Source organism: Hyposmocoma kahamanoa, unplaced genomic scaffold, assembly GCF_003589595.1.
Source record: "Hyposmocoma kahamanoa isolate Upper Pololo Valley unplaced genomic scaffold, ASM358959v1 64, whole genome shotgun sequence".
In the NCBI taxonomy this organism is placed as follows: domain Eukaryota; kingdom Metazoa; phylum Arthropoda; class Insecta; order Lepidoptera; family Cosmopterigidae; genus Hyposmocoma; species Hyposmocoma kahamanoa.
The window spans coordinates 9,564,551-9,578,530 of NW_020653852.1; the positions used below are offsets into that span (position 1 = coordinate 9,564,551).

The 13,980-nt window shown below is 34.1% G+C and overlaps 1 protein-coding gene across 1 annotated transcript; it reads left to right on the forward strand.

The window, feature by feature from the left end:
• The first annotated feature begins 2,847 nt into the window (after positions 1 to 2,847).
• On the forward strand, positions 2,848 to 13,625 carry LOC113230818 (polyadenylate-binding protein 2-B). The gene is made up of 6 exons (XM_026464908.1): positions 2,848 to 2,973; positions 5,470 to 5,617; positions 6,309 to 6,441; positions 7,675 to 7,804; positions 8,054 to 8,184; positions 11,298 to 13,625. Exons 1-6 carry the CDS (start codon positions 2,881 to 2,883, stop codon positions 11,332 to 11,334), a joined length of 672 nt encoding a protein of 223 aa, XP_026320693.1. The 5' UTR covers positions 2,848 to 2,880; the 3' UTR covers positions 11,335 to 13,625.
• Positions 13,626 to 13,980: the final 355 nt, after the last annotated feature.

The following is a 13,980-nucleotide window of genomic DNA, read 5'->3' on the forward strand; positions in this document are numbered from 1 at the left end:
TATACGAAGAGTCGAGGAAAAGTAGTATTATTTAATAGAAATCACTTGTTACGACTGTAACAAGATACTCTTGATCACTTGTTTTTCCATTCGTTTTTTCCTGTAATTATGCTGCATGTAGTAAAATGTACTCTAGAACCACAAAAAACTTCTGTCCTTTTGTCTTGAACATTTATGATCCCCACCACAAACTACTAATACAAGAACCAAGAACCACAAGTGAATTTGATTACTTCCACAGACTATTAGATGCTAACGTCACTTCTTTCGTTTGAAGTTTCTAACAGCATTGCCAATTTGTGGGGAAATCCCCAAATTGCAGGAAATTTCAACGAATTTCAACTAGATTGGGGATTTTGCGGGGATTGGTGCTATGTGCTATCGATTGCCGATGCATCGTTAGTTTCATCGTTACAATTAGAAACACTGTGATGAACTATATCGACGTGTTTTACAACATCGCACATCCCTCACATTATTGACAAGCAGCTTAAATAGAATTATTATCCGAGCACTTGGTTCAGGAATTGTAAAATTACCAGCCGGTGCGTGTTGAGTTCGCGATCTTTTCTGCCGCTTAGGCCGGTCCCCGGTATGAAAAAAAACTAAATCAAGCAAAACAAAGCCGACAAGTTGATACTTCCACACTACAATTTGCCACTTGTCAACTTTAAATATTAACTATCCTTAGGTCGAACTTAACTTAATTTACTCATTAATTATTTCTAACATTAACATAGTGTCACAAAATGCGTAACAAATAATTAAGTTTCTGAATTTTGTAAAGGAAAAAAGAAGGTTTTTTTTTCAAAGACTGATTGATGATAAATCTCATTAAAATAAATTAAAGATTTAAGGTCATCTAATTTTATAATTTGGCTTACATTTTACATTCTGTTTTATTCACAGCAAACGTAATAAATGGTTACATTTCGAGGTTCTTCATTTTTTATTGTATTTTTAAGCGATGTATTTGTAATAAACAATGAAAACACGAGATGTGGGAAATTTGTGAGGAATATGAACTTTGCTCTCCCCAAATTTGGGGATTTTAGCCGCAATTTTTGGGGATTTTGAATAATTGGCATTAGCAGCGCTTGTTTATAGAGATGTGTGATAAAAACCGAATCGAAAAAAATCGATTAAATATCAAAACGAAACCATTTATAATGTTGAAAGAAATCATTTAGATAATAGTTTGAGAACAAACAAAAACACAATTAATAGAATTTAATTGTTATGTTGCCTACATTTCATCAAACGTTACACGAACGTTAAACGAACAACGCAACAAATAAAAAAGTTAACAACAAACCAAAAAAAGTCGAGAACAATAAACCGAAATCCAACTCAAGTATATATTTCCTTAGATAACTTCAAAAAGTATCACATTGCAAAGCTCAAAGCAAAAGAAAACAACCCGCATAGCACGTGCATTTATTCCTTAGATTTTTTTCCATCCTTTAGAGGATTTAGGAGATTTGTTCTGACACGAGATTCGCTATTGTATAAAATGAAATAACCGACTCGATTTATCGATTCTATAGTGTAAAATTGAATATAAATTTCTTTAACAAATATTTCATAATACGCATCTATTAATTGAGCAGTTCTTGCCCGTGGCCGTAATTAATTTTTTAAACTGAAACGATCTTAGATAACAATGTATGATGATATTTTTCTAATTATATTACGTTCTGACTACTTCTGACATTAATCTGATAATTTTCTTATTTGAGAAACAAACAAACAAACAATTTCTAAGCCTCAAGAGTTTTCCGTTAATTTAAAATTATTCAAACAAATCTCGACTGTGAAAAGGCTACTGTTCGGTAAATTTCAGAAAAAATATTTCAAATCTTGGTAATCATACATAACACACTATAATTAATCGAGATGTGGATATTATTCCGGAAAAATTCCCGAAAAATTTGAAAATTTAGAAAAATATAATTTTGAAGACTCATATTACGTTCTACGTTTAAATATATCTTTGAAGTTTTATTTAGCGTGAATTATAAAATAAAGTTTATAAGCCACATAGAAACGACATTATGATTTCACAACAGCGAAATAAAACTTCCAGGAACCACACCACCACCACTTGTTGTTGGCAGGTGTCAACGTCAAATGTGGAAAAATCTTAGAGGATGGAAAAAAATTAAGGAATAGTCTAAGGAAAAAATGAAAGGAAAAATATTGAAAAAATTTCAAAAAAATATTTATTTTTCAGAAAAATATTTTTCTTTCAAAATTCAATTATTTCCATGACCAACACTATGGAAGAGGCTGGCTGACAAATAGAGTTGAAATGTTACAAAAACATTACAAAAATGTATGGCAAAATTGTGCAAATGCCTAATAAAATTATATCAATATAATCAAGTTTAACATTTGGCGGTGGCTTAAGCTTTACGGACATAAGACTTAGTAAATATTTTTACTTACAGTTCATAGTATTTATAATTACTTGACACCTGTGGTTGACACATTAAATTTTACTATCATTGAAATTAGACGAATATTATGGTCACACTGCGTGTATGATTGTCATTTGTCAGTGAAATTGTTTGGCTTGTATTATTTTCTAAATAATTTCGCTGAAACAAATCCAAAAATATCGAGACCATAGTAAGAAATTCATAAATTTATATTTGTTGTTGTGGTACATTCTCGTGTCACGAGAATATGCCAATAATATTTCACAATTAGGTCATTGGTATAACGGATTTGGTTACCGGTACGTCGGAAAGCTTCCCCGTAATCACTGAAATATTTCTTTGAAGATAACGCTGTTTTCACTAATGATATTTTTCAGGGTGTTTGTATTTCGTGTAGACAAATTGTTTGCTGTATTAATGATAACATCAGGAGGTGGCAATGGCAGAAAATGATGATTATTTAGACTCAATTGACAACAATCATTTAGACGGAACAAACGGTTCCCTCAATATGACCGACAGCAGCCTCGGGGTGAGTAAATATTTAACAGAATTCACTGATAGATAGAGAACACACGGATAGATGGACAGACTGTCGAAGTGTTTTTATTTTTTTTGCTCTATCAACTTGAAATACCTGTAATTCGTCCATAGTGTCTACTGTTTTGGGATGAAATTCAATAAATTAATATTCAAGGATAGCAGAAGGCTGCAACGACATGAATTATTAATATTATACTTCTTTATGTGTGTGGCAGTATAATCTTAATTATATTTTGAATAGCTTTTGTTCACTGGGCTTTCTAAAATTTCGTACTTTACTGAATTATTGGCATCAGCAGAATTATTAATGTTAAGAACATATTTATTTTACTATGGTGTATTTGCATGCAAGAATGTATGACATATTTCCCTTTGTTTCTCTTATGAGGTACATTTATGGCTATAATAGATTAACTACATTAAACAATAGCTGGATTGATATAACCAAAAATATAATGATTAAATTACTTGAAGTGACTGATTAATTATTACAGCTATTACCTAAGTTGTACTGTTTAACAGAATAAGAATGAGAGTATAAAAATTATATTGATTTTGAAGTAATGATTAATTTTTTCTAGTCACAAAGTAAGAGTGACATAAAGACTTTTAGAATACTAGGGGTCGTATTCCAGAATTCTACTCAATGCTCAAGTCAGGATTTGAGTATGATTTAAAGCACTCGAAATCATAAGAAGTGGTTTAAGACGTACTTAAGTTTAGTGCAAGTGCACATTATTATTATATATAGAACTTATACATGGCCACCACTTTGAAAAATAAATCTATACATTTAAAAAAACTAAAGTGGTGAACAAAGTTGAAATCATTTTTTGTTTGAAAATAAACCCCATTGATGAATAAAATATATGTATATACTTACCACTACTGCCAAACTACTTAACCAACAATATATTGTACTTAATTGTTTACCAATAACATGCATTGCAACAAAATGTGTCGAGGAAATGTGTATTTTTAAAATAAAGAACTGAGATTTTATTGAGTATGTATACAACATACAAGCTCTGTACCCCACCTATGGTGGGGTCGGGCTCACGGGGAGGGCGGGGAAACAAACATTTCTAAGTTGGTTCTGGTCTGAGTATTTTGGGTTATCGTTGTTTTGCTATTTCTAGTACAGGAAATACGGCAGTACTTTGGCATTTTTTCCCCCCTAAATACATCTTTTTGTCATCGCTTTCAAGAAAATGCAATCTAACAGAGAGACGGTTGACATACAACATCGCTATAATAAGTATCTCATTTCCACTACATCGGGAAGTATGTCTTACATTTTTACAATTGTGAGATCTTGTACTCGTAATCTATTACGCCTCTGTATATTACCTCCATGCGATGGCGTGCGGTTGCTTCGGGCTTCGCCCTCCGCAGGTCTCGGCCTATGACCTCGGCACTTAGGACTTTGTTTTAAAAAAATTTAAATGGCTCCTTAATGGCGGCCATATTTAAAAATTGCAAAAATATATTTTGACCACTAATTATTATCAAACAATCTTAGAAATCTTTTCATCCGAATTTTCAGTCCGAGCAAAGCAAGTTTTTTCAGCAGCCATTTATTTAAAAAATTACGGCTACATCGAAAAACGGCGGAAAAAAAATTTTTACCCCAAATTATGATTGAAACCATGCAATTTTCAGTCAAATTAGAATAAACTTTTATCTATCGCCAAAAAAGTATAGCGAAAAATGGCAGGAAAATAAATTTTGACCGTTAATTATTATTAAACATTCTTAGAGACCCCGCATGTTCAATCGAATTAGAGGCAATTTTTATCTGCCGCTAAAAGAGTTTGTAGTTTTGGCAGCCATATTGAAAAAAGGAGAAAAATAAATTTTGTCCGCAAATTATTATCAAAAACCTATAGAGACCCCCAATTTTCAAAGGGATCTGAGCAATTTTTTTTTAACAAACGAACGCTTCTATGACGGCCATATTTGAAAATGGCGAAAAACAAATTTTGAGCACAAGTTATTTATCTTATAAGTTACATAGTTATTATATTATAAGTTATATATCTTTCTTGCACTTCTAGAGGCCTTCACATGCTTATTTTCAGCCAAATCAGAGCGAATCTCTTTCGGCGGCTATTTTTAATCGGAAAAAACAGTGATATGGCAGCCATATTAAAACATGGCGAAAAGAAACTTTTGACCCCAAATTATGATTAAGGACTCCTAAAGACCCTCACATCCCAATTTTCAGCCGAATCGAAACAAGTTTTTCTTCGGTCGCCATTTTGAAATCGCCATCTCGAATTTTTTTTAACCCAAGCTGTTGACCAGTGTTACCCTCTATGACATTCCTTCGAGCACCTACCTACCTCTAATAGTTTCCGTGATAGGAGGCTTTGAAATTTGTATCTCTACTAACTCTGTACCCCTTTCATTGTTTCAAACTATACTTAACTACATATTTGTGACTTATGCATTTTTCTATAGTACTATAAAATAATTTATCCAGGGTGGCGACGAGGCGGCCGGTAACGAAGTGCCAGACCTCGCGGCGATCAAAGCGCGCGTGCGTGAGATGGAGGAGGAGGCAGAAAAGCTCAAACAAATGCAGACTGAAGTGGATAAGCAGATGAGCATGGGCAGTCCGCCTGGACTCAGTGAGTTTTATGCTTTATTAGCTTATTTTAGGGTAAAATTTCAAAATATTCAATTTGACGTATAGGCACATAATGTTTTGGCTGGAACCTGCCCATTGAGCATTTAATCTGAATGTAACTGTAGGAAATCAAACTATATTTTCGGATCTAATACTCTAAATCTAATGGGGCTCTTACCAGGTTCCGTGGTTAGCTGTGACCATGAATATGGAAAGAGCCTAAAACGTTGGTTTGTTTAAAAAACAAATATACGTGATTTAGATTAAAAAAGAATTTCATTGAATAAAATAAATAAAATAAAATAAGAAAGTTTCGTGTCTTGTGTGTAACATCGCGAAAACCTAAGAACTCGATATGTAACTGTAAGCGTGGAAGCTGACTACAGAAAAAATTGTGGGCCTGCTCTCGCGTAGAACCTCGTACAATCGGCTTACAGTTTTGTTTCTGGTCTGTGCCAAGTTACTAAATAAATTAGAACATGATACAATACAATATACCATCTGAAATCTTTGAATTATAATTAGATTCAAATTTATTTCCTTGACTAACCTATGCATATTTACTACATAGTTTAAGATCACGTCTTTGCAAAAAAGCAATGTTTTTCTCCTGTGTCCAATAATGAATTGTGCAAACTAGGAACATCTTTTTGTAACAATAATTTTAATAAGCGTTTTAATTTATTACACAGCGAGTCCTCTGAACATGTCTATAGAGGAGAAGATCGAAGCAGATAATAGATCAGTGTATGTCGGCAATGTGGACTATGGGGCCACAGCTGAGGAGCTGGAACAGCATTTCCATGGTTGCGGCTCTATTAATAGGTATTGTATAATATATAAAAGCAGGTTTAGGTCCAAATAAATTATTCTACGATGTCGCTAAGATGTACATATGAACGAATTTGTTTCTGCAACTTCGTTTTTTGCGTTAAGAAAAATTTTACACAGCATGCAGCACATTTTTTATGTTTTATAAAATAGGGTTAAAGGGTGAAACATATAGAGCGGGAGCGAGTCCGATCGGGACCGCGGCAGACATAAGCGCGCGGGGCGCCCGCGCTCAGCGTGTTATCATCCATTTAAATACACGGAATTAGAGCCGTGTCGAGGTCCCGACACGCGCCCGATCTGCGTCGCGGTCCCGACCCGCACCCGTATTGTTTTTTAAATGTAACGTAACGTAATTTCACACAAACATTTTAACGTTTGTGTGAAATTGCGGTATTATTCAATAGAAATCAGCGTTTTAACATAATAGCAATTACTTAATAAAAATATACATGCCATGTTATCAATACACTCGCAGTAGAATAAGTGGGGAGTGAGATTCCCCTAATTATGTGAATTGCGGAAAAATATGAATAAGTATATTTTTTGGACAGTGTTTGGGCTTGTTGCTGGGGTTCACCCACAGTGTTTAACATTTGTGATTATCGTAAAAAATCCAGTTTTCAGCGTAGGTGATATAGTAAAACTCTTTCATCTCTATTCATCCACTAAGACAGTGCAAGTGCATCTGCAATAGTTAACCAAAACAAAAAATGTTATATTAAGAAGCCTTAATCTTTTATTTAAAAAAATCTAAATCTTACCTTACAAAAATTTATTAATTTCAAAGTCACCAAAACTTTATAACGACAGTTTCGTAACTTCGCCCTTTATTGAATTTTGTATATGAAAACAAGAATGCATAAATAAATTATAATAATACATGATTATGAGAACATATCGGCTATTATATAGATGTTTAGTACGTAACTTTTATATTTCTTCTTTATTGTTTGTGACATGAAATAGCCATGTATATCAACACCATTGTACTTTGGCGCCTTTTTTTTAGTTTTTGGTATAAAATTTAAAATTATAGGCTTGCTGTCTATGCATCGCACATTGATAATAATACCGTTATTATACTAAACTCTCACTTTTTCAAAAAACTTTAGTGTCTCTTTTCCAAACCTGACTTTTTCATTTAGTGACGTATATAGTCGATTTAAATGTGCGGTGTGTAATCTTAGAATGACAGGTCTAAAATCAATTGAAACATTATTGCAGGGTTACAATATTATGTAATAAATTCGATGGGCACCCGAAAGGCTTCGCATATATAGAATTCGGAGACAAAGATAGTGTACAGACAGCAATGGCCATGGACGAGTCACTATTCAGAGGACGGCAGATCAAGGTACTCGTATCTTTTCACAACTATAAAGGAATTTTGGATCTGAAGTAATTTGCTCTGTCAGGTTGTGCGAACTTGCGATTGTTTGCTAAGCTTGTCAGTCATCCACATTCATCTCAACATTGTATAACACTAATAATGTTAAGACCAAGTTAAAAGTTACATTGATCAGAAAGTGTGAAGTCGCAGTTTGAATTACAAATTTATTTACCGGAGTTTCTCTCACGACGTCAAACTGTTTAACTCACGCAGGTGATGCCGAAACGCACTAACAAGCCGGGTCTTTCGTCGACGAACCGGCCACCGCGGGGCATGCGCGGACGCGGCCGGTCGTTCCGCGGCGGCTTCTACTATTCCGGCTACCGGCCCATGCGCCGCGGCAGGTACTACCCTTACTGACACACATCTCTATTCTCATGTTCATCGTAATAGGACCCGTCTTCACGTCCCAATGTTCAAAGCGCTCTTATACGCACCGTATACGATGTATGCATCGGAGTCGGTCGTCGTTTTATTATTGGTCTGCGTCGAACGCGTCACATTGTTCAAACAATTCTAGACTAAAGCTGGTGACGTCACTAGAATCGGTACTATGAATTCAGATAGTCTCAGCCGAATCGCATTATTCGAATTTGAAATAATGTGATATATACGGGGCGGACAAGGGCGCGGGGCAGTAATATGATAATTAATGCCGCTGTGCTATGCTGGCTTTAGGCGACACAGACGAGCGTCTGTGCTTATGCTAAAGGCGGAATGAGTCATCAGTTTTTTGTTCATTCTTTTGCATCAGACTAAAAATTCTAACAGACGAGACGTGTTATGATGAACGTGTTCCTTCTGCAGACTGTACTAGTATGGATATTTCATAAACTATATTATAAGATACGACGTTTTTGCTGCAATCAGAGCAGAAAAATACTATGTAAAGTTTATTGAAAAAAGATCATCTGACAAAAGCTCCCAGAATATTAGGCCTTGAATTTTTTGTATGAGTATTCTGTAACTTATTTCAATGCCACAGCCCACGTTGTGTTACGTTAACAGTACTGACCTCCGCAGTTGACTTTCTCGGTACGAATAGAGGATGTTTATATCAAAAAATATTATTCAATTTGGAACTTGTGGCCTTATTTGACTAGCATAGATTTATCGCAGCATAACCAATAAGGTTTATGAGAGTACATATTGCTTGTTGTACTTCTACTTTTTAAGTATTCTCTTTGAACATAAGTCAAACCCAGGTAATGGAATATCCATACTAAATTGTTATTGTACTGCAGGAGTGTGTAGCTTGCAGCTATATTAGCATAAGTATCAATTTTTAGAAGTCATAGAAAGCTTTTGAACTTGTTTGATTCTTGTAGCTGTCAAGCATGAGCATGTGGATTACGTATATATTCTAAATTGTTTACAATAAGGTGGATTTGACAATCAGGTGTTGGGCATGACTTTTAATGCCTGTTTTAACTGAAATGAATTGTATCTTTTTATAAGAAAACGCTATTATTGTCTGTGTTAGATTATTATTACTTGGTTGCGAGCTACATATGCCTGTTTTTTTTAATAGAAGATGTCAGCACTGAATGATTTTAAATTAAGTACAACCACTTAGAGTAACGTGTATATTGTATATTTGTGAGAAAATGCATTTGTATTGGGAAATTTGGTATTTGCTTGTGCTGTAACATCTCCTACCTGTAGGTAGCATTATCGTTCTGAATATTGTTGCAATGTTATGTTCAATTGAAGATATTTATTTTATACCCTCTATACACTATACTCTGAATAAAGGTTGTGATAGAAGAATCTGAATTTTCAATGCTTCATCCTACCTTTTTCCTTTGGTGTCTATAAATGTGGACCGTGTTTGAATTTGCTAGCGTATGCACGCACTAGTGCTATTTTTTCTAATAACAAATTAAATTTTCACGCTGTCTCCTTCATGTTGAGCACAACCTTTAGTAGTTTTGAATTGGGAATGCGCAAATGAAATTATTTATGTTACTCAATTTAATGCAATTTGGATGAAGACGTTTTTGTAGTGGAAATTCTTTGTCTTTACATTATTTTATGTTTAGTTCAAGAAACTTGTTGAGCAGATCCAAAACAGCTTTATGGTTATGCAATAAGAGTGAGAAAATCATAAAGCTTTCTTACCGGTTTAATGTGATTTCGACTTAAATTGTGTGTCTTGTATTACTGTTCAATATTGTGAACAGTAATACAAGACATACATACATCTGGCATTATTCTTTCATGGTAAAAAAACACTAGTCAGTTTTAGTACTACACTTATAAGAATATGCACTGTAACTCTCTTCTATTATCGTATAATTTATTTATGATTACGCACGATTGAGCTTGCATGAGTGCAATTGCTATAAGTAGAACGATTCTCGCAAATCTAGTAGTTACACATTTTTGTATAGGATTGCACGAGGATTGTGGGTTACAGTCATTTCACTTCATTAAATCGCACTCCTCATGGAAGAATGGCATAATTGAAGTTACTGGAGTTACGTCAAAAATGCTTATAGCTCCATTAGATACAGAAAAATATAACCCACATTCTCTCCAATTCTTGTAACTCTATCTACGTCGATAGAGTTACAAAAATTGGAGAGGATTTGGATATCTAGTGGAGTAATAAACATTTTTGACGTAACTCCTCTTATGCCATTGTTCTGTGAGGGGTGCGAAATTTGACAATTCTAATGTCCCTGATACATTATTTTTAAGTTAGATCTGTCAAATTTAACTTTAAAAATAGTTTATCAACGTTTACATGTACTAAATTTGTCCGTATTTTGCCACTGCATAAGCTGGAAACAACGTCATGTACTATATCAGACAAAATACGCTCCACCATAGTTTTTCTGTGAAAGTATGGAAAGCATACATATGCCTTGTATATTTTGAAATAACGTCAACTTAGTGCAAGCAGTGGCCAAGTGAACATCAGTCTGCAGTCATCAAGGGGCGGCGTCGATATTATCCAGACCATAAGTACTTTTGTTCCCAGCTTGGGCTGGCTTCACTGCGAAGCGAATTTTGGTGCTGGCATATTATTAAATAAATAAATATTGCAGACAATATACAGTCCATTTTGGTAGTACACTTACAAGCTATCTATTCTACTCATAGTACAATAAAAATAAAAGGAATGAATGAAATTTACATTATTACATGATATCCGCTAAGTTCACCGAGCTCCCAGTATTATTTGCAATTATTGGGTGTCGTTTTTATTTTTGTTTTCATTTATTATCAACGGTTAAGTCTATCAAATTACTAATCTTCTTTTTATTTTATATTACATTAATAGTTTTTTTTATTTAAAATTAAACTAAAATTATTTGCAGATACAATCGAATGCTTGTGTGTTCTCGTTATACCTTTCTGTATGTAGTGGTTTATGTCAACAAAATTCGCTTTTTCCGTATTTTATAAGTTTCGTGAAAGTCCTTATATTAACCAAACACCTTATTTGCAGACCTTTCAGGCGTGGTGGGTACTACTCCCCATACTGAGTGTGGTAGTGAGGGTTGCTCACCGCGCGACCCTTGTGCAAGTGCGGAGATCGGCCTCCCAACGAACAATGCCGTTTATCGCTCGGAACTTTCTGGAAACTTTACAAATATGAGAACATTCTTTCGTGCAAATGCGATAGAATATACTGGGATCTAGTAATGTATATCAACTTTTGCCTGTAATTCGTCCACAAAAATCATGAAGTAATTCATACATAGTTACAAATAAACCGAATTAAAATTATCAATAGTGTTGTCGCAAAAAATTGTTTTGGCAGCGAGGGTGGAAGAACGTACACACTTTATTAAAATGGTAGTCAAGTGTTTTCTCACGAATATGATTATTAATGCGCTAGCAGTTCTTAGACGAGCCTGTACACTAATCATCTATATGATATTATAAGTGTGTAATCAAATGTTACAATATTCGATATCCAACATATTGGCCGACAAGTAGACTCTTAAAATCGATTGCGTTCCAACAGTACACCCAACACACTTAGTCGGCTAAATTTGAAAAATCTGTTTTTAGATGAAATCCCTTTTTTACTCTTCAAGCTCAATATCGGGCAATTGAAGCTTAAAATATAATTTCTAGACCTTTTTTAAGTTATAAAAAAAGTGTAATCATAGGCTGACATATAATTAGTTCTAGCAAACCTGTTTTCTTTTGTGCCTACTCAAAAGTTCACATTTATGGAAGTTACGAGGTTTACGAATTTAGCCAACGACTTGTGTCTTGTCTACCAATACGTAGGATAGTAAGGGTCAAGTGTAAACCAAACATCTAGTTTTACAAACTACATGTTAAGACTAGAGTAAGTGTTATTCGAACGACAAACGGTTCCCATTAAATGCGAATTTTATAGTATTTAGCACTTAATATTGTAAGTATTTGCCTGGCAAGTTCTACCTCCCTTAGCAATAATAAGTAACGGAAGTATTGTGTACGTTATTTGTAAAAGTAAGATATAGACTTCCCGCATTTGCTGGTTAGCATTATGAATAAGATAGCAACTACCAGACGTGGTAGGCGTAAAATTTGTAAAAGAAAAATAATTGCCTTTAGGTAGGAAATTGTTATAAGATGAAATATAGTTTTTATCGCGTGTAATTTGTATCTTCTAGTTACTCGCCTTTCCTTGCAGGGCACTGCCCGCTTTAAAGAGCATGTTAGGCCATTATGCCCTCGTCAAACTCAACGCAGTAGCTTTGAAATGTCTTTCAGAAAACAATCACCAAGCTATGCAAGTCTTCGATGTTTTCCGTCGCTTAGACACTTGTTCTAATGCCCGTACTAATTCGAATTCAGGTATTTGTGTTAGTAGGTGCTGTTTTTCTGGGTATAAAAGGTAAGTACACCCGTATTTGCCTTTAAAAAACTACCCACTTGCACTTTTAAAAATAACTATACTAAGCACTGTGAACTAGGAATCAATTTCCAAAAAGTCCCGAGCGATGTATTAAATTTAATGTATAGGTAAGATACCTCATTTTTCCACTCCGCCGTGTAAATTAAGAATCACACGAAAATGAAGTTTGTTTTTATTTGTATTAAACAATGATTTTTTTAAAAGAACTCGTTAAATAGGAAATGTAAGATTGTATTTAATTATGTACAAAACTCTGAGAATTGATCGAGATTTGTATGTAATTTACAATATTTCAGTTGGACTGCATACTAGTGTTATTTGTACTAATTAATCAGTGGACTAATTAGTATAGTTTGTTTTTTTTTAACCCTTAATTGGACTATGATAACTTATTGACCACCTATGTTTACTGAATAATAAGCCGCATTGTATCCATAAATAATAATTTTTATTCTTGAGAAGGGGCTGAAAACTTGGATCAGTGCCTAACAAATGAATATTTTTTGCCGCCAAATTTTATGTATTTCATGAAGAATTCAAGTGAAAGTACAAGATAAATAAATGATGCAGGGCGACAATTGTGTGAAAACCTGTAATTCGTGCGGGATAAGTGACCACGCCCGTTCATCAAGTTTAAAGTGCTTAACCCTTAAATGCTATTGTCATTTTCATAGGACACTATTACTATTTTCGCCGAGTCATTGTACCACATATAGTAAATTTGGAAAATTTATACCGTTTCTATTTTATCATTTATTCTATGTTGTATCTAGAAATAATATTATTAGATCATAATGATATTGATTTGTGAGACTTATTACAAGATCGAAAGTGTCCTTGCTGATAACGTTGATTATAGAGGCATGTTGAGTTAAATAAAAAAATACTATTAAAAGGAAATATAAACTTATATTTGTCAAAAATCTTAAAAACTAAGAATAAAGGAACATAAAATTCTTCACGAAATAAAACAAACAAAAACATATGTACTTTAGTCTTCTGAAGTTCAGTCTTCAAAAAAATAAAAAATGGGAACTTTTTATTTTGATTTTTTTTACAATAAAATGCGAATTAGACCTCGATCTCACCCGTTATACACCTAAATAATGCCTATTCGCTCTCGCCTTGACTTTTCAAGGCCCGAGTTATAAGCGTTCGGGAAATAAATCTGTAGGCAGTGAATTCCACTCCATAGCCGTTCGCCATATAAATGTGGAAGCGTTGGAATATCAGCCTATATCTCAGCCTGCGTCTTATCCCCCGGTGATGGAAA